This window comes from Felis catus, chromosome B3, assembly GCF_018350175.1.
Source record: "Felis catus isolate Fca126 chromosome B3, F.catus_Fca126_mat1.0, whole genome shotgun sequence".
NCBI lineage: Eukaryota > Metazoa > Chordata > Mammalia > Carnivora > Felidae > Felis > Felis catus.
In genome coordinates, this window is record NC_058373.1 from 18,607,390 (window position 1) to 18,628,325 (window position 20,936).

The window sequence follows — 20,936 nt, forward strand, 5'->3', positions numbered from 1 at the left end:
AAAGAAAAGCATTTTCCCACATTCACTGAATCCTCATAACTCAGAGGTAGGTACTATCATTTATCCCCATTTTACTGATGAGGAAACTGAGGCTCAGAGAGGCAGCCCCAGGTCTGATTTCCAAGCCTGAATTCCTAGCAAATAGCCCTCTATTCCCCTCCAAAGAGGGAAATGTCTTTTTCCCATCACATTTCCAGCTACAGACCAAATCCAGCTGTACCTGGTCACAAACACAGCAGCATCCACAGGGGGCGTATCGTCCTTCCCTCCTGGAACCTGATTGTTGCCGAGGTATCGGGCTCCTCCATATTCCTCATTCTGCCAGTGACAGAAGCTCTCCAGGGACCGCTCACCATGGTGCCCGATGGACAATTTGGCCTAAAGTAAATCAGGGGTGGGGGAGGGCAGTTAAAGAAGCAAACACCCAGGGAAGCCTGAGTTCATGTTCAGAATATAGTGTGGAGACAGCTGCTTGTTGGGATGTCATTCGATGATGTGCTTCCTCCAGATACAAACCTAATGCCGGTAGGAAGATGGAAGATGCAGAGACCCAGAGAGAGGCCACCAGGGCCTTATTTGTAAGTTCAAATGAAGACCATGTTATTATTCTTTTTTTTTTTTTTTTTTTTTTGGCAAACTGAACAGTGTACCCAACCAAGCATTAGTCTCCCATTATCAAATTCATTGCCTGCCTCTGCAAGGCGACGTTATCACGTGGGAATGCACTCAACTGAAAGAACAGAAAACAACTCTACAGTGAATCCAAATTTGGAAGCTCCAGAGGGCTTCCAAAGACCTCCCCATCCAGATTGCACATGTGAGATGTGCTAGGGGTGGAGGGAGGATGTGCACAGGTCCACTGCTCAGGGCTCCCTCGAGATTCCAAGCAGATTATGTGCACACCAAGCTTCGAGTCACAGTGCCTGCCCTCCCTGCTCTGGACATCCCCAGGCCCTGGCCCAGGGCATGCTGTTGCCATCTGCAAAGCCAGGGACCACAGAGGAGACTGACAACCTCCTGAGCTCTCAACAGCAAGCAGGAAACTTCAAGACCGGTTGCACCATCTGCACACTCTAAAGGGCACCCCTGGGGACTTACAGGCCGTTGTCGTAGCAGGACAAGCTTGGTAACTTGGATGTTCACTTTACTTCCAAGGCTCTGGTGCTGAAACATATTGTACACCTGTCAAGAGAGAAAAAAGAAATGTGGTGTAAATATAAAAATTAACAAAAATACAGCAGTATCCTGGATGGGATCCTGGGACAGAGAAAAGATGTTAGATAAAAACTAATGACGTCTGAATAAACTATGGACTTCAGTTAATCATAATCAGTCAGAATGCCAAAAAACCACAAATAATCCAAGGGGCACATGATGTGAACAGACATTTTTTCAAAGAAGACATATGGATGGCCAACAGACACACGAAAAGATGCTCAATCAGGGGAAATCAAAACCACAATGACATATGACTTTACACCTGTCAGAATGATGAGTATCAAAAAGACAAGAAATAACAAGTGTTGATGAGGATGTGGAGGGAAAGGCACACTGTTGATTGGAAATCAGTTGTTAAAAAGATATAGGACAGCAGATTCTGAAAGGAGGAATGGATATTTAGACGATTCTGATAGAAAACTCAAAACTCCCATTCTTGGCTTTTATGCAGGAGGTTGAAAGGGACCTTCATGTAGGGGAGGGGGGAGGTCAATGCCTGTAGCCATCTGCCATGTGCCAGCCTGTGTCATCTCTAACCCTCATCACAACCCATCAAGTTTTTTCTCTTTGACATTATCTCCACCACCCTCAGCTCACCAAGATAACACCACCTGCTCAATACCCCCAGTCAGTCAACAATGACCCCAATTCATATCCAGGCTTGTCCAGCCAATAAGACCATATTGCTTCTTTATTCCCTAAAGTCCTCATTCCAACCACGGCACGTCATGGAGATAGAGGCACAGCAATAAAAGAGGATTTGTCCCTCAGTTTTGCACCTCTTGTTGGTAGAACCTAATTATAAAGACCTCAATATCAAAAAAAAATCAAAGGAAAGCGTTTCAAGGGGAAGAGAGATAAGAAATCTCAAACAAGGCAGAGGAATCAAAGTTGACCTGGATGGGAAAAGCCCACTGAATGTGAGGATCCGTGGGTCCCTTTCCTGTAACATGGACAAAGCAGGAGGTAGGGGGTGCCCCAGGGGTAGATCATGTAGGTGTTTAAGATATAGAGAGAACAGGGAGGAGAGCCTTTAAAAAGTGCACTTTGCCCACTGCCCACCCCCTTCTCTGGCAACCAGCCATCGCTTCCTCTGTATCTAGGAGTTCAGTCTTCTTAGATCCCACATATAAGTGAGAGCATACAGTTTTTCTTTTTCTCTTATTTCACATGGTTTTGAATATGCTACTTTGTTTTCTTTCTGACAGACACAATCTAGGAGGCAGAATTTTGCAGCAGGGACATTAGAACTTTCTCCAGCTGGTACTGTGTTCCTTGGTACATCGGTGGCAACATAAAGCAAGCACCAGAGCAGACAGGGCAGTCACCGTTAATTCAAGCCACATGAAGCTGGACACAGCGTCTGGCATACAAACGTCAGAAGCCAGGCACGCATGATGTTTGAGCATCTGTGTGACAAAGGAATTAGCTGTCTCATTGCTTAGATCTTACTCTTTGAAAACTATTATTAAAGCAAAATAAAATCTTTGTGTAATTTAATATTCTTTCCCACAAGGAAAAACAGAACACGTTTAGTTGTTTTGTTCTTAATCCCCACCCCCCATTTTTTCCCCTCAAGAACAAAATAGCAGTTTTTTTCTTTTTTTTTTTTTTCTTTTTTTTTCACACTGGGCCATCTGTAGGCCAATTCTGAAGTCATGTCTTAATTACCTATCCCCAAACCTGGGTGAAGAAGGGGAAAACACATAACTTTTTCCTTGTTTTGATATTTTGAGAACCACCCAATGGCTGCAATTCAAATTTTTCCAGAAATATTCAGCAGTAGGATTGGGCCCAAACTGGAAAACCTCAATTCAAAACATGAAAAAAAAAAAATAGTAAGAATGAAACCCTGAAGTTCTGAGGGAGAAAATGCAAGTTGCACAGGGCTTCAAGGTGCAATCTACTCATCACCTAAAATGTCAACCCCAGCCAAAGATGTTAAAAGATATTGTTTAAAGAAGGTTTAAAGGAATGACACAGTAAAGCACTTCTCAACAGTACTGAGACACAGCACATAAAGGAGGCATAAAGAATCTGCATGAAATAGTGCAAATTTCAGGACAGCAAAACCATAGGAACAATCTGCCTCTCCAGAACGTTCCATCTCCTCCTTGCTGGGCTGATGACAGTTCTGTGCATCCTGTACAACCATGAGCCCCAAAGTCTCAGTCGCTTCCCATGGGGTAAAAAGGATGTGAGACAGAGGGGAAGAAAAACCTTCATACTTCAGGGTCTGGGAGGAAGGGGTGAGAGATGGGAACTGCTTCATGTACAGAGTTTCAATTTTGCAAGATGACAAAGTTCTAGAGATTTGGTTGCACAGTGTAAATATACTTAACAATACTGAACTGTATACTTAAAAATGGCTAAGATGGGGGGGCACCTGGGTGGCTCAGTCATCTGAGCATCCCATCTCAGGCTCAGGTCATGATCTCCTGGTTGATGGGCTGGAGCCTCACATCCCGCTCTGTGCTGACAGCTCAGAGCCTGAAGCCTGCTTCCGATTCTGTGTCTCCCGCTCTCTGTACCTCCCCCAGTCTGTCTGTCTGTCTCTCTCTCTCTCTCTCTCTCTCTCTCTCTTCCAACTAAACTTAAAAAAAATTTTTTTAAGTGGCTAAGATGGTAAATTTAGTATGTTTTTTACCACAATTGGAATTTAATTAATTTTTTTGGAAGAAACTTCATGCCCTAGCGACATTCTCTAGCAAGACCGAAGGCAGGCATTTCTCCTTGACGTGTGCCTAGGGTACTCACATCCAGGAAAACAGATCTGGGAGCCTGACCACAGCTAGAGCACCTCGTCACCTGGTGGGCACCGTACCATGTTCCCACAGAGCTCAGCGGAGCACAGGATCTCCGTGGAGACCCAGAGCCAAGCCAGGAGAGCCAGACGAAAATCTGATGGCAGCCACAAACACAAAGCAGCAGGCCCCAAAGACATGTAACGAAGTCTCCTCGTCTTTTTTTTCCCCATGGAAATTCAAGCTCAGGAGAAGTCCTGGAGGCGACAGCCATACGATGTTTAGGGAGACACCTGGTTGGGCAAAGAAACAGCACCGCCAATCGTCTGGAAATTCTGTCTCCAGCGTCCAGCTCTGGCTGCGTCCTGGCAAGTGTTCAGAGCCCTGACTGCATTTGTCACATTTCCTTGGCAGCCTGGGGGCCAAGCCGGGTAGACCCACTGCCAGCACCACGATGCAGCTCTCCTGCCTGGGCGACTTGGGGACACAGGCAGGGAGGGGCAGACAGGGCCAGAGAAGAAGCAGGTGATGGGGACACACGGAGAGGAGCTGTTGAAGGGCCAATGCAGGGGTTTCATAAGAGCACCACCTACCTGTGCTACCTGGAGCCTCCCCAAGGACAGACAGGGACCGCGGCTGACACCCTCCATCACATTGGGTGCCCATTCAGACCCCCATGTAGTAAAGAACTCTTTCTCTAGCACAGTGCCTCTGAGTGGGGTCCCTGAAGCAGCAGCACCTGGGCATTTGTTGGAAATGCATTCTGAAGCCCACCCCAGAGCCACTGAGCCAGAGACCCTGGGGGTGGGCCCGGCCACCTGCAGTTTACAATCCCCCCAGTGGCTTCTCAGGGATGACTGCTGGCGTGTGAGGACCGGGGAGTGCTCTAACACTGTGACAGTTTCTCTGGGCACCAGAGAGAGGCTTCCTGTCTGTTTCACATGGTAATGGGGTGAAATTGATGTCATTTTTCCTCCAAACAGAGCTTGCCTGGAACACCGCAGGTTTTCATCTCACTCCATGGTTGTTAAGGAAGCTAAAAACAACCAAAGCTCCGTCGAGGGGCCCCATTTTCCAATCTGGCTGCCCAAACCCAGGGTTTCTGCTGTCAGCGCCACCTGCTTCCGCCGGCAATTTGTTCTTGAAAATATTCCTGCTCCTGTGTCGTTACCACCCCCAACCGCGGGAAACCCGAGATACATACATAAGAAGGCACTTCAGCACATTTGAAAAACTGACAAAAGCCAGGTCCAGAGGACCACTCTGCAGCCTGCTGCTGGCGGAAAGACCCAGCCTGGCAGAGGTCTCTCCCTCCGCGTGCACCCGTGCACATGAGCGGTTTGCTGGGGACACAGAGCCTGGGGCAGGACTCCAGTTCCTGGGATAAGAGTCAGGCCGAGGGTTTTTTGTTTTGTTTTTTTTAATGTTTATTTATTTTGAGACAGCAAGAATGAGCGGGGCGGGGGTGGGTGGGTAGAGAGAGGGAGAGAGAGAATCCCAGGCAGGCTCTGCACTGTCAGCACACAGAGCCCAATGCAGGGCTCGATCTCACAAACTGCGAGACCATGACCTGAGCAGAAATCAAGAGTCAGAGGCTTAAGCGACTGAGCCACCCAGCGCCCCAAGGGGGGGTTTTAAAAAACACAAATCAGCACATGCCACTCTTCTGCTTAAACCCCTACAAGTAGCTTCCGGTCGTGCCTGCAGCGAAGTCCACTCTCCATGCCCTGGTGTACCAGACTGTGAGGTCGGCCAGCTGCCACGGTCTCTCACTGTGTCCCCTCCCCCATCACCCACCAGAAACCTCCTCTTTCTGTGCCTCCCAAATGCCAGACTGACTTCCACTGGCTGGCTCCTCAGTGCCTCTTCCCTTCTAGGGGGAACATCACTCATTTCTCACAGAGATGTCCTGACCGCCTCACTCGCTTGCTATCGCCTGGATCTTCATATCGCAGTTTATAAAATTCACACACAAATATTACCGATTGTCATGTTGAGCGCTGTCTGTTGGTCCCAGTGCATGAGCTCCATAGGAGTGGGACCTGTCATGGTCCCTATTCTAGCCCCAGACCCTAGAAGAGTGACTAGCACACATGAAGTACCCAGTAAACAGAGCTGAATTAGTGAGTGAACTTTCTAAATTGCAGTCAATACATATGACATAAAAGTTACCATCTTAACCACTATTAAATAGTGTTCAGTAGTGTTAAATGTATTCACTTTATTGTGCTATGATCACCACCATGCATCCAAGAACTCATTCATCTTGCAAAACTAAACTCTTGTCCCCATTAAACACGAACTCTCCATGCCCTCTCCCCCAGCCCCTGGCAGCCCCCAGCAGCCCCCATTCGACTTTCTATCTCTATGAATTTGACCTACTCTGAGGACCTCATATAAGTGGAAGCATATATAGTATTTGGGTATTTGTGACTGGCTTATTTCACTTAATAGAATATCTTCAAGATTCATCCACGTCATAGCCTGTGTCTGAGTTTCTTTCCTTTTTAAGGCTAATATTCCATAGCACATATAAACCACACTTTATCCATTTATCCATCCATGGACACTTGGGCTACTTCCTCCTTTTGGCTGCTCTGAACAATTCTGCTGTGAACATGGACATACAAATATCTGCCTATGGCCCTAATTTCCCTTCTTTTGGGTATATACTCAGAAGCAGAACTGCTAGATGACATAATTCTATTTTTACCTTTTTTTTTTCTGGAAGAACCACTGGTCTTTTTCCCATAAGCACTGCCTCAATCTACCGTGACACCAACACACACGAAGGTTCCATTTCTCCACATCCACTTGGCTTGCTATTACGTAGATTTTGAAATAATAGCATCTCGATCAAAACGATAGAAAGGCAGCGAGAGATACAGGCTTCCAGTTATGGGAATGAACAAGTCAAGGGAATGAAAGGTACACCATAGGGAATATAGCCATTGGTATCGCAATAGTGTTGCGTGGTCACAGATGGTAGCTACACCAGTGGTGAGCACAGCATAACTCACCCAGTTGTCAAATCACCATGTTGTACACCTGGAACTAATGTCACATTGTGTGTCGACTCTACTCGAAATAAACAGATAAATAAATAAAAATATCCTAAAGGTAATGAAGTGGTATCTCATTGTGGTTTTGATGTGCATTTCCCTAATGATCAGCGACACTGAACATCTTTTCTGGCTCTTATCGGCCACTTCCAGATCTTCTGTGGAGAGATGTCCATTCAAGTCCTTTGGCTGATCTTTCAATCAGGTTGTTTATTTTGTTGTTGACTTTTAGAAGTTCTCTATATTCTGGATATTGTCAAATATGTATTTGCAAGTATTTTCTCTCATTCTAGGAGTTGCCTTTCTACTCTGTGGATAGTGTCCTTTGATGCACAAAAGTTTTTAAATTTGGTGAAGTCGGCTCTACCTATTTCTTCATTTCTTGCCTGTGTTTTTGGTGTCATGGCCAAGAAGTCATTGCCAAATCCAAGGTCATGATGTTTTTCCCTATGCTTTCTTCTAAGGGTTTTATAGTTTAGCTCTTATATGTTCAGGTCTTTAATCCATTGCAAGTTAATTTTTTGTATATTATATTAGGTAAAGATCCACATGTGCCTGTCACCTTGAACAGATGCCCCTATACTTGATAGCCTTTTTTGTCCCTCATCTCCTGCATTATTGACTTTTTTGTGTTTAGTTGATTTTTTTTAACAGTGAAATTGTTTTAATTCCTGTCTCATTTTCTCTTCTTATATTCTGTAGCTATTTTCTTTGTGTTTACTGTAGGGATTATGCTTAACATCCTAAAGTTATAATACTCTAAATTGATTTTATACTAGAGGTGCACCTGAGTGGCTCAGTTGGTTAAATTGATTTTATACCAGCTTAAATTCAGTAGCATAACAAATCTCCACAGCAAAATGGGTTTTAAAAAGCAAATAAATATGAAATTATAACTCAAGATAAGGACCAAGTACAAAAGCAGCCTGCTATGATAAAGAAAACAAGTTGGCCTTGGACACTTAAACTGTCCAACCAACTCTTGATTTTAGCTCAACTCATGATCTTGAGGTTCGTGGGATCGAGCCCTGCATCAGGCTCTGCCCCAAGAGCATGGAGCCTGCCTGGGATTCTCTCTCTCTCCCTCTCTCTGACCCACTCACACACTCTGTCAAAGAAAAGAAAGAAAAGAAAAAGAAAAAGAAAAAGAAAAAGAGAAAAGAAAAAAAAATAAAAGTAAAAGGAAGGAAGGAAGGAAGGGAAAGGAAGGAAGGAAGAAAGAAAAGGAAAGAAAGAAATAAAGCTTAAAAAAAAAAAGAAAGAAAACAGGTTGGCCTTTTCAGAGGGGTCTATAAGGAGAGCCCCTCTGAGGGGATATTTACCCAGAGGCTTTAAAGATAGAGAAGCTAGCTTGATAAGGAGTGGGGAGAAGAGCATTCCTGACAAAGAGAGGCCAAAGAGAGTGAGGGAAGAGCCTGGGGCAGCTGAGAAACAGTGGCCCATATGACAGTTTGGTGTTGAGGTGGAGAAGCGAATAAAGTCCAGGAGAATCAGGCAGGTCTCCACTGCACAGCCTGGGAGGGCCATGCAAAACAGGGACATTCTTCATCAACTGCACAGGAAGCCACAGAAGGGCTTAGGGCTGCTTAGTGACAAAGTCCTAACTCTGTTGGATGAACCTCTTGCTGGCCATTCTGGGACAAGGATTCAAGAGGGAAGAAAATGAAAGTGAGGAGCCCAGCAAGGCGGCTCCTGCAGTCGTCAAGGCTAAAGGTAACGATGGGCAGACCAGGGTGGAGAGGGAGAGAAACAACAGGCCCCAGACATGCTTGTCACCTTGAACAGGTGAGACAGGGGTCCCTCCACCCTGGTGTTGCGTGCTCGCCCCGCTATGTACTCACTCACTTGCCATGCACCCTGACTGTGTCACTCCCCCCGCAAGGCTCCACTTCCTTCTCTGTAAGATGGGCAAACAATGAAATCCACCAGGTCAGACGATGAGGAGAAAAAACCCAGCCACTCATCATGGACATCCACTCCTTTCCCTCCTCTCAAACACGTGCCATCAGGCCACTGACGGACACCGATCTAATTCACATGTCACAACCATGAGACGCTATGAAAACTGGGAGTCGACACGTGACACCAAATTCCCCCAGCTTTGAACGTGTTTTCATACACCAAGTCCCCACAAGTGCCCAGAAGCCTGCCTAGATTTAGCCTCAAGGGTCAGAGTGGCAAGCGTGGACTGGCAGGTCTCTACCCAGACACCCAAGTGAGACCCAATCAATGATGCTACTTCCCTCAGCCTGGAGAGAAACGTGTTGCAAGGAAGGTGGCAGCCACTCCAGCAGACTCCCCCAAATCCACGGAAGCTAGGCACACAGAGCCATTTCCATCCTGCAGCCCCACAGTAAACACTCTGGCGGGAGAGAGATGGGCTGGTTGGCCTCACCTTCCCGCTCACGGCACCTGAAGGCTTGGCTAATGACAGGGTTCCTCATCCCGACCACAATCCTTTCCCATCCTCCTGGCTTAAAGATCATCTTACTTCCTAACAGAAATCCCTTGGCTACAACAGCCACAGGAAGAACAGAATTCTTTGGAATTCTTTCAAAACTAGGGTTTTGAGGGACTGAAGGGTGGTAGTGGTGGAGGGGGGTCTTGTTCCGAACAAGGGGCAGCGTCTGAATGCAACCCGTCAAACTTGCTGAAGAGCTAACCACCACTAGAGCGACGGAAACCAGTGTTCGGTGCTGAGAGTCTGTGTGACTGGGTCAGGAGACTCCGTCTTCATTTGCTCTCTGGTCTCGCCACCCCAGCCAAGAGCCCGCACGGGAGGTGACTGGAGGGCTCAGTATTAGCATACACATGCCATATGCCTCTCACCACAGCGGCACTGCTCTTATTAGGCAGGCCTCATCAGAAAACATCTAAATCCCAATTTAATGTGGCTGGCCCCAGATTTGCCCTCAGCGATGGGATCTGGAGCCTCCAACGTCTTAGTACAAGCAGTGGAAGAGAAGCCAAGGCCGTGGAATTAAAGCCAAGCAAGAGGACCACTCAGTCTCTGTCCTTCAGCCTTACAGCTTTGGGGGACTGGGGGGGGGGGTGGTGGGGGGTAACACTGCCACGTACCTCCCCCTCCCTGCCTGTGATAAAAAAACAGCTGCCGCTGTGCTGACGATAAAATTATGAAAGCAAATATCAAAGTAGAAGCTTTGCCTCATTACTACTTTAGTTGCCATAATGAGTGTTTACTCTTGGCACTCGTACTCTGGACAATTAAAAACAATAAACGAGATGAAATTAACTACAGATGAAAGGGTCTGGTGTGGAGCCAGCCCCACCAGCCGTCCTCCCGGGTTTCCTCGGGGCAGGACAAAGCACAGCAGCCCATCATTAAGCAGCCACCAGGAGGACTTGGGTTTGTGCAAATGAAGAACTCAGGCATATTTCTCAGAAACCCAGGCCAGCACCTCCCTCCTCCCTGCCTGACCCCCGCCTCCACCCTCACTCCTGCCCCCTAGCTCCCTCTCCCCGACATGTTCTCCAACTCCAATGCCTCCCTCCCCCAGGCGGGGCACAGCTGCTGGGGCCGTTCCTCCCTTCCCCCTTCAGCGGCCCCACTGCTCAGGATGTCTACCAGCTCTCCCCAGCTGTTCCCCTAAGGCTTCCCTATTCCCTGTTGCAGCCACATCATACCACACACCACCACCCCCCCCGCCGCCCACAAATGCAGCCCCTGCCACACCTGCTGCGAGACCTGTCACCCCTACCCTGATCTTGCAAACCCTTACTCTCGCTCAGCTCAAAGGTCAGCTCTTTCCCAAAGTACCCATCATGCAGGATGATCGCTCAGCAGCCCTCCACCTGGGCCCCAGTGGCCCCTTGCAGATAAATCTACTGTAAGATGGTGTTTTATCTGTCTGCCGATACCACCACCTCCCAAGGGAAGGACCAGGTCTGTTGTGCACCTGTATCTCCAACACCTAACGTAGTGCCATTGGTCTTCAGAGATGCTTGTTAGGAGAGCGGATGGATAGGTAGAATTGGGATGCATGCAAAAGTCTTTCTGTGTCTCCACTGTGAGGAGTGCAGCCCCTCCCCTGCCCAGCCATCATGTGAAGATTTCCCTCTATCCTCATTCATTGAGTCAGATGTAGACACAGGCTTCTGAGTTCCTTCCCTGGTACACTCAAACAGATAACCTCCCCCCGCGCCTTCCCCCAGCCCTCACGGCACACAGCAAGAACCGATTCACATTAAAATTTGATCCTGATTCTTTCTACTAGACCACTGACTCCTTAAAACGGGCGCTGACTCACTCAACTTCAAATCCAGGGGGTCTAGCACTCAACAAAGGTTTTGGCAAACCTGTGATAAGAGTGGCAGGCAGGGCACAACCACGGGGCAGACCCAGGCACCGAAACAACGCATGAGGGCAGGGGTGATGGGTGGGCCCTCGCCCTTGTGAAGCCCTTCAGTTCCCTGTTCAGGGGTCACAGGGCTGTGTGTGTCTCCAGCCCTCAGCCCAGCTTCTTCCTTAGCTGGGGAAAAGACAATGACAGAGCATTCATCCAGGCGGAAACAGAGCCCCCCGGGTCAGAACACCGACTGGAGACTCACCATGTTCATGACCGTGAGGATGAACCTCTGGGCGGCCTCTGCCCCGTGGTACTGCACCATGTCAGCATCGGCCACCACCAGGGTCTCCACCGTGTGCTCGCTGGTGAGCTGGATGGCGTTCCTCCGCTCCCGCCAGTCCTGGGACGGCCTGCCCCTCCTTGGCTTCTTCTTTTCTAGAAGACAACGGAGACATTCATGCAGTCCTTGGCACTTTGATTTCCAAAGCCATAAGGTAAGCCGGACTTCTGTTGAGCCTCCCACAGAGAAGGGTCAGTCTCCAGTGGCCAGGAGATGGACCTCCACCATCATGGGGTGGGGGGTGGGGGACCTGAGCTCACTTGCTACAGGTGGAGCCGATGGGCAGAAGACGGCTCACACCTGTCCACATCACAGCCGAGGAGGCAAAAGGGACTGAATATCAGGGAAGAGAAAATCTGTCCCATCAGAGGAAGGTAGACAGCAGGACACAGTTGGTGGAGGAAAAGGAAGCCTAGGCACAGTGGGGAGAGATCAGAAAGCACCTCAGGTTAACGGCATAGAAAGGGTTCTACCCGCTGCTGACGGCTGGGACCCAGGGAGGTGGCATTCTGGCCGCCGTTCTGAGAGTCATGAGTAAAGAGCCATAAACATTAGCAATCACAAAGCATTATTTCAAAGGAAAACAAAATATAATCAGAAAAAAATATTGCATGCCACACACATCCCGGCCAAAATGCAAGTAAGTGTGTCCTTTCCTCAACACAGGGAAAGGTTATTAATCCTCTGTTGACTCTTGGATTTTTTTTTAGATTATTTATTTTTGAGAGAGAGAGAGAGAGAGAGAGAGAGAGAGAGAGAGAATGTGTGTGTGTGTGTGTGTGTGTGTGTGTGTCTATGTGTGCACAGAAGAGGGCAGAGAGAGAGGGAGAGAGAATCCCCAGCAGGCTCTGTGCTGTCTTGACACGGGGCTAGATCTCATGAACCGTGAGATCATGACCTGAGATGAAATCAAGAGTTGGACGCTTCACTGACTGAGCCACCCAGGCGACCCCTCTTCTGACTCTTTAGATAAACTGATGCCCTGTAAGATCTCACTTTGATAAGCAGGTGTTGTTATTAATTAGAGCCCATATCACAGTGTCTAGGCATTCAAGCTGCCATGCGAGGGCAACCTAGACTTTGTTGGTGAAAACCCCTCTGACCGACACCAAAGTGTGATATGAATAGTGTGTACTTTCAGGATCCAAATGTAAACAGAAAGGCAGTGCTTAAATTTGTTAGCTATCATTCCCATTTTTAGCACTAAACCATACAGAAGTCAGCCCTGCTACAACTTTCATGCAGCGAACTCAGCCCCATATGCACAAACTGGCTTCATAAAGTGACCTGATCATTCCAGGGCCCGAAATGCACACTACGAAATAGCCCAAGATATGGGTCATAATGAACAAACAAGAATACTCTGTATGATATAATTTACAATCGTGAAAACTGAAAAGCAATCTAAACATCCAACCACAGAGAGAGCCAGCAATGGGAACACAATATGTAGCTGTGAAAGGCATGTTTGTGAAGGTGATTTAGTGATGTAGAGAAAAGCAGGAATAAATCTGCATATACAGTTCGGTCCCAATTCTGCAAAGATTCAGCACACAAGTATCTTCAGGTGAAGGAGGAGGAGGAAATAAATTTAAAAATAAAAAATAGATAAACAGATGGACAGATAGACAACCAACCAACCTGGGTAGAACATAACTAAAACATGAATGATAGGGAACATATGATCTTCGTTTTTCTTTTCCATTTGTAGTTTTCAAATGTGTATAATAAACTAGAATTACTCTATTCACTTAAAATAATAATGTTGAGTTTGAGAAAAATACAGAGGTCACTTTTAAACTCTCAACAATACAGAAGGCATGGGGGAACAAAGTTAGCCACAGAAATACAAGATGAAAAACATGAATGCCTTGGCCCCACAGGATGGGTCTCTCCTCGCCCAGAGCCAGGTGCACCTCCACCGAGACTTCTGGGCCTCAGCAGTGGAACGAGGGAAAGAAGAGTCCATTTCAAGTCAACAGGCAAGGTCCCAGATGGCACTGCCTTGCATGCAGTCAGAATGAAAGAGGCCGCTTGTTAAAAATCTCTTTGTAAAATCTATACCCACATATCTATAAAATCAATAGCCATATACCTATCTTCACCAACCAGATCATCTCTGAACGCAAGGAAGACGGACCACACATGATCTCCAAATTCTGGGCTCAGGGTGCTTGCTTGCTGGGTGCTCATGGCCTGGATCAGACCGATCTGTCCAACTTGGAAATTTGCAACAAACCCCCTTGCTCCCATTTCAACACCGTGGAAGTGATGGGCTACCAAGCAAGAGCTCTGTTGTCACGAGCACACCCACGTGCTCCCAGGCAACCGGCCAGGAGCCACATGGTGCTCTGTCTCATGGTGCTAACTCCACTCTTGGAGTCACCAACTCCTGTTCTCACCTGCAGATTCCTCCCCAAGTGGGCTGCTCAGTACTTCTCTTTGCAAAGTGTCCTATATTTTCAGGTTCTCACGTGAGAAGAGCTACAGTTTCAGCGTGGCCCTGAGGACACATTGGCAATATCTCTCTGGAAGATGGCGAGCTCAAACACGTAAGAGCTGAACAGTCTCGAAGAAGAGTAGCCCATCACTCCCAGACCAGAACGGCAGGGTTGCTCCCAAACATTCATCAGATCAAAATGCTGCACTGGAGCATCAGTCTTTCAAGCACAAAGTAGGACTCCTAAACCTGCCCCTCCCTCTCTGATGGGCCACAGAGAGCTAATAAATAGGCTGTCACAACGGGCACGATGCTGGGGGTTGGCATATGCCCAGAATACTAAGTAACAGGTACAACACAATGGTCAGGTGCTCTGTGGTTGTTAAAGGATTTTCACTAAGACGGTCTCATTTCTTCCATTCATTGCCCACCCCACCCCCCAGCCCCTGGCATAGGACTTGGTGTGAAATAAATATTCATTGAATGAATGCACACATGAGTAAATGAATGAATGAATGGATGGATGAATGAGTGAGTGAGTGGAATCCCTGTTTCCCACATAACAAAGCTGAAGCCAAGTACTGGGCAGTAGTGAATTCGGCCCTAGAACCCAAAGCTTCCCCCCTCGGCTCTGACTCTCTCCAGCTGCCCTGCCTATGTGTGCCAACATGGTCCTCATTGCCATCTGAACTTAAAACATAACAGTAGGAGGGTCGAAGAAAGCTTAGCGGGAAAGGATTCTGTGTTGAGCATGATGAAACTGACTTTGCTGCTGCATGCTGCACACACAGCGTGCACGGCGACTCTGAGCAGCCTTCAGTGATAGTGCTCCTTCCCCTTGGATGGTCTCTAGCTTGTTCCAGGCCCTGCAGCAGCTATAGCATAATTATCCCTCCGGGCTGCCTGCACTCCCCTCACTGAGTGTTGCTAATTTGGTCTGTCAGGCCAGAACCATGCCAGGCTGGCTGGGGACTCAGAGACACACCCCAGTGCTCTGTCCTGTCCCCGCATTCAAGGGCAGAGGCCTGACGCCTTGATCCAAACCCCTGCAGCTAGATAGGTTGCAGGAATTCAGAATTTTTCAGATTTTGCAAGGCCATGCAGTGCGTGTGCCACATACTGAATAGTTTCCCTGAAGTCTAGGGCAGCGAGCGGTTATCAAAGGCACTATTAATTCTGCAGAGAAACGAGAAAAAGGGGGTCAGGAGAGATGCTCCATAGCCTCCTATCAGGGCAGGGCAGGCCTTCCACAAAATGAGTGTCGAAAATCCTGGATTTGGGAGTTGCAGATAAGAGACCAAGGACCTGTATTCCCTCTCCATGCCCGTGTCCTTCCTGGGGGGTAGTGGCGGAGGGGAACCGCAGGGTGAACGGAAGCTTGCCTCCTCCCTTCTCCTCCCTCTCGTCAGCCACTCTACCAGTAGCTCCACGATGGTTATTCCTTCCCTACAGCGAGAACAGAACCGTAATACATTTTTACCTTTAATGCCACGAACTGCATACATATACCCTAACAGACACGCTTCATCAACACCAATATTCACGAGTTGTAAGCATCATGAAAAGGAAGAACAATACCAATTTCAGAATAACAAGGGTGCTGGATCCAGATCTCATGGGAGAGGTCAAAGTTCAAGCTGGGCAGGTGTGCAGCCATCTGCGGGGCCTTCCATGCTGGGCTCAGTAATACGCCGTCTCCAGCCACTGTGGGAACAGCCCTCACCCCTCTGATGAGGACAGACCACAGCCTGTGGGGCCCCCGGCCCTCTCGGGCTGCTACAGACACCAGCGATCATTCTAGGTTCACCCTGTGGTCTTGTTTGCCAGCACACTGCTGGAGCTGGTGCTGACTGGGTAGATTTTCAATCTCTGGCTTCATATTATTTTTCTTACATTTATTTTCCCTTTGCCCCAATTACCCATTAAAAAAGAAAATTCTATGTACTTATGGAAGATACTCCAAGTCTTTTTTGTTTTAATTTTTTTAATGTTTATTTATTTTTGAGAGAGAGAGAGAGAGCCTGAGTCGGGGAGGGGCAGAGAGAGAAGGAGACAGAATCCGAAGGAGGTTCCAGGCTCTAAGCTGTCAGCACAGAGTCCGGATGTGGGGCTTGAACCCACAAACCATGAGCCGAAGTCAGATGCTTAACCGACTGAGCCACCCAGGCACCACCCCCACTCCCAGACCAAGTCTTTTCTAGAACAAGAGGAGGAAGAGAAAAAGACAAAACAAAGGGCATTCTATGCGTGGGACTTTTAGAATATTCACATCACTATTTATCATAAGAATTTGGGGTTACTGAAAATGTTGAGCAAATACATAAATTGTCATTTTAGTTATGAGTTTTCCTCTTGGCAAGCTAAAAAAAAATCTCAGTTGTAAATTAACAAACTCCGCATGAATTAAATATTTCTTTAGTTTAAAAATAGAGTATTTAGGTATTTCCCAAGGAAAAACAACACACGGATCACAAAATATTCTGTGTGAGAGTTTAACAGCCAGAAGCCATCCCTGAATTGCTCCGTGATTCTACCAATTTCATTTCCAGGGAAGACCTCAGGTCACCTTTGTGCCAAGGGAGAGGCAACCCAGCTTGTGCCAGCAGGAGAAGCAAGTTAGAGAGAAAACAGACATGGCAGAGGAAATGGGGGCAGCTGCCCAAGGCCACTGGGCCCTTTGAGACCAAGGACAGACAGCGCTTCAGGCCGAGAAGTCCGAGACTGGTGTCAGTGCTAGGAATTGGTCCAACATGCTTACAGACTTACAGGAAAGATTCAGACTTAACCTTGTTGTCATGCAAGCCAGAAACGTCAACTTTTCCCACACATAGCACTCAATGTCCAGATACAAGAATGTCTGCACCTGGGCACACGGGCACAGCGGAAGACTCCAGAACCAGACATTCACCTAGCCGCGCTGACCACGGGTTTTCTCCAGCTCTCTTGAGCACAGGGTAAAGGCAATCCCATCAGAAGCCCTGGGTGCCATTGTGACATGTTGCAAAGTATTTACCTGTGGTCAGAGGAAGGCTACCCACCCCTCATTCTCATCTTGAGATACAGATGATGGGTGATTTGCACCCAAACCGCTGAGACCTTTCTAAGCCCTGGGGCAAGGAATCCCTTCCAGTGCTGGCAGGGGGATCCACACTGGCAGGACGGGGGCGGTGGAGACCCCACTGTCCAGAGTGAGCACAGAGGGCAGGGAGGTCTGCTCCCTGAGGGCCACAGAGTTGATGACAAGAATTCAAAGGAGGACTGTAGTCTGGGGCAGACCAGAGGGCATGCTCAGCTTAACCAGGAGCCAGTGGGTGGGATGCTGGGCAAGTTGCAGACTCTCTCCAAGCCTGATGTGACCATCTTTCCAATCAGAATAACCACACCCACAGCCCCGGTGTGCAGTGATTAAGTGAAATGTGTATCAAACACTTACTACATTCCCTGGAATGTTATGAGTCCTCAATAAATGGCACCTGTATTATGATGAGGCGCATGTTGACGGTGGCAGTGGGCAGTTGCCTTATGGTTAAAGATGTGTTTTTTTTTTTTTTAATTTTTTTTTCAACGTTTATTTATTTTTGGGACAGAGAGAGACAGAGCATGAACGGGGGAGGGGCAGAGAGAGAGGGAGACACAGAATCAGAAACAGGCTCCAGGCTCTGAGCCATCAGCCCAGAGCCTGACGCGGGGCTTGAACTCACGGACCGCGAGATCGTGACCTGGCTGAAGTCGGACGCTTAACCGACTGCGCCACCCAGGCGCCCCAAAGATGTGGTTTTAAAGACAAAACACATGAATTCCAATCCTGGCTCCCCAATTGTTTTGTCTGACTTAGGATAAATCTCTCACCCTCTTTTAGTCTCCGATGACTCATCAATGAAGCAGGGAGAATCATAGCTCCTTCCCCAAGGGGCTGCTGTGGGGCTGAAAGGAGATCCCAGATGTAAGCCCTTAGCAGAGCGCCTGGCTCATAGTAAGTGCTCAGTAAAGCTTAGCTTGACTGCTGTTGTTCAAGGAGACAGAGGAGCCTGCGGAGGCTGCAGCTAGGGTATCCCCCCAGGCGGGTCGCCTGAGTCTTCCTCTCAAAGCTGGTGAGGAGGAAATGAGGGAGCCACAGGAAGTTCAACAGAGGGAGCACACAGTCCATGCTGCAGTTAGGAGGAGGAGGAGGAGGGGGCAGGCCCGGGCTCACCATCACAGGAACACAACTGTCCACAGAGAAACCTTCTGAGACAGTAAGACAGTCCTCCCAAGCCACAATTTGGGTGTGAGGATTTTGATTTTTAAGATAAGGTTCCCCCCAGGGAATCACTTTGGTGAGAACCTTCTTGTTTTCACACCTGGTTCCTATGCGAACAAACAGCCCTAGGCTATCCGAGGGCACCCTTCAGAGAATCGTTCCTAGAGAGCAATTATTCCATCTGAAGGTTTTCTGGAGGAAATGCACCAGCCAAGTGTGAGCACTGGGGACAGATAAGATCACACCTGCCTTGCCAGCACGTAAGGAACACAGTCTCTGTGTTGGGTCTCCGTGTGCTCCCCTAGCCTGCAGCTAAGGTCCCGACCACAGCCTCCAGGAGCCAGGCTATCACTCCCCATGACAAACTGATATGTGTGGGACAGTGGGATGGTGCGTCCACTGCAAGCGGCATTTGGGGTCTTCTGGCGGAGCCAGCACCCCATGAGGTGACATCCCTAGAGCGGGACAGTGACAGACCTGGATATCCCAGTTCGGTGCAAAACACACCCTTGCACAGTCTTTGAGGGCTGACAGGTGAGTTTCCTCCCTCTGAGTGGCATGAAAAATAGGCCAAGGGTGGAATTTATAAAAACGGCCACTCCCTCAACTTCCACTGAAATAGGATCCAGCTCTGGCTGATGGAACACCGTGTGGGAGAAATGAGGACAGAGAGCAAGAGAGACTCTATGCACCCTCACGATTTACCGCTGAGCATAAAAGATTTAAGGTGATGTACCCCCAAAATAGACTGAAATTAAATTAGAGACATTAATAACCAAAAAAAAAAATCCAAATATGCTAACAAGGTCACTATGGCAGCTCTGGTGATAAAAATCACGGTGGCGGAGGTGGGGGTGGGGGCGCCTGGGTGGCTCAGTGGGTTGAGCGGCCAACTCCTGGTTTTGGCTCAGGTCACAATCTCAGTTTGTGAGTTCGAACCCCACATCAGGCTCTGAGCTGACAGCACGGAGCCTGCTTGGGATTCTCTCTCTTTCTCTCTCTCTGCCCTCCTGCAAACTTGCTGTAAACTACCAAAAAAACAAAACAAAGCAAAACAAAAAAACCATCACTGTGGGATGTTAGCCCAAGGCACACAGAGCACCAGGCACTGCTACCCACACTGCTGGTTTCCTCTCCTCGCAGCCAGAGTCACAGACGAACAAGCCCAGTCACAAAGACGTTTGTTAAATACCTAGCTCTGGGCCTCGAACCCACTTCATGGGGATTCCAGGGTCAATGGTCCAGCCCGTCCATTCTGCCTCAGAATTTGGTTCTGAGTGTTCTGAAATGAGGGAAAACTTTTTTTTTTTTTTTTGTAAAGGTAAACGTGCATGCTTGTGAGTTTTCTCGTTCTCCTCTGACAGGTGGAAAAATACCATTCCTCAGGGAAAAGCAGTATTGACCTAACACCAACCTCTAAAATAAAGATAAAGATACCAATAAGACTTCACATGGGGTCCTCTTGGTGATGTACAAGGCAGTGTTGTTGTTGTTGTTTTTTAACATTCATTTTTGAGAGAAAGAGCCCAAGCAGGGGTGGGGCAGAGAGAGAGGGAGACACAGAATCTAAAGCAGGCTCCAGGCTCTGAGCTGTCAGCACAGAGCCCACGACCTGAGTCGAAGTCAGACGCTGAACCGACTGAGTCACCCAGGCACCCCACAAGGCAGTGTTTTCAGTAATGTCTTATGGCAAATGTGATCATGAATTCTGTTCACTTCTATTGGCTAGGAACCTTCTGCAACATGAAAGAGCCTAAAATTAAACACGCATCAAAAAGAATTCCAGAAAAATCCTACCCTGTGTCCCAAGGCAGCAGTCTTAGATGGTCTTTCTGTCCAAGGAGGGCCGGGGAGCCAGCATAACATGGGGAGGGCAAGAGTGGGGCAGAATCAGAAAAGGAGGACAGCAAGTGGCCTGGGTTAGAAAGGATGTGTGAGGTCAAAGATGGTGACAGTAGCTTCTGGAATAAGAGAGGTACTGTTTGGCAGGTAAGACCCACTCATTCGCCTGATGGCACAAGCCCCAAGAGAGGTCTCCCTGGCAACCCATCCAAGGCACCAAGGGTGTGTGGCTCCCCCCCGTGTAGGCTGCCTGGGCTACCATGCAGGACATGTGAACAGGTTGTTTTTAATTTTTTATTTTCTGGACTGCCACATCAAAAGCTCATTCAAATCTATAGAACACACCTAACTGTGGGAATAGCAGAGCCTCCCAGACCAGATCAGGCAGGAGAGTGAGGCTCTGGGGTCCACGAAGAGTGCCTGAGAGCACCCCACCCCGCCGTGGCCTATTGCTGGTGGGAGATCCGGTCAGCCAATCTCAAGGGTCGATGCTTGCCTACTGGGGTAGACTGTGAATTCACGAGCCCAGGCGTCACCCTCTGGACCCGCCACAGTGCCTACGTGGCACTGTCTGGTGCACAGTAGGAATTCCAGAATTATACTTAGCTGAATGAATTTCGTTAAACTCTTTGAACTTCCTAATTAATATCAAGATTAATTTTTAGGGAACTTAACATAAATGTTCCGGAATTATATTCTCAAAAGTGGCTTCCTCCACCTAAGAAGGAGGTGGCCAACCTGGT

General features: G+C 48.1%; 1 protein-coding gene across 6 annotated transcripts in view; it reads right to left on the bottom strand.

Moving 5' to 3' along the window:
* ADAMTS17 (ADAM metallopeptidase with thrombospondin type 1 motif 17) overlaps positions 1 to 20,936 on the bottom strand; it is a 346,632-nt gene that overhangs the window by 270,411 nt on the left and 55,285 nt on the right. For all 6 annotated transcript variants that reach the window (XM_023254981.2, XM_023254979.2, XM_023254980.2 and 3 more), the window contains exons 4-6: positions 11,594 to 11,766; positions 1,099 to 1,182; positions 221 to 378 (exon numbers count right to left, since the gene is read on the bottom strand). In XM_023254981.2, coding sequence (XP_023110749.1) covers positions 221 to 378; positions 1,099 to 1,182; positions 11,594 to 11,766 — 415 coding nt within the window. The remainder of the gene's footprint in view (positions 1 to 220; positions 379 to 1,098; positions 1,183 to 11,593; positions 11,767 to 20,936) is intronic.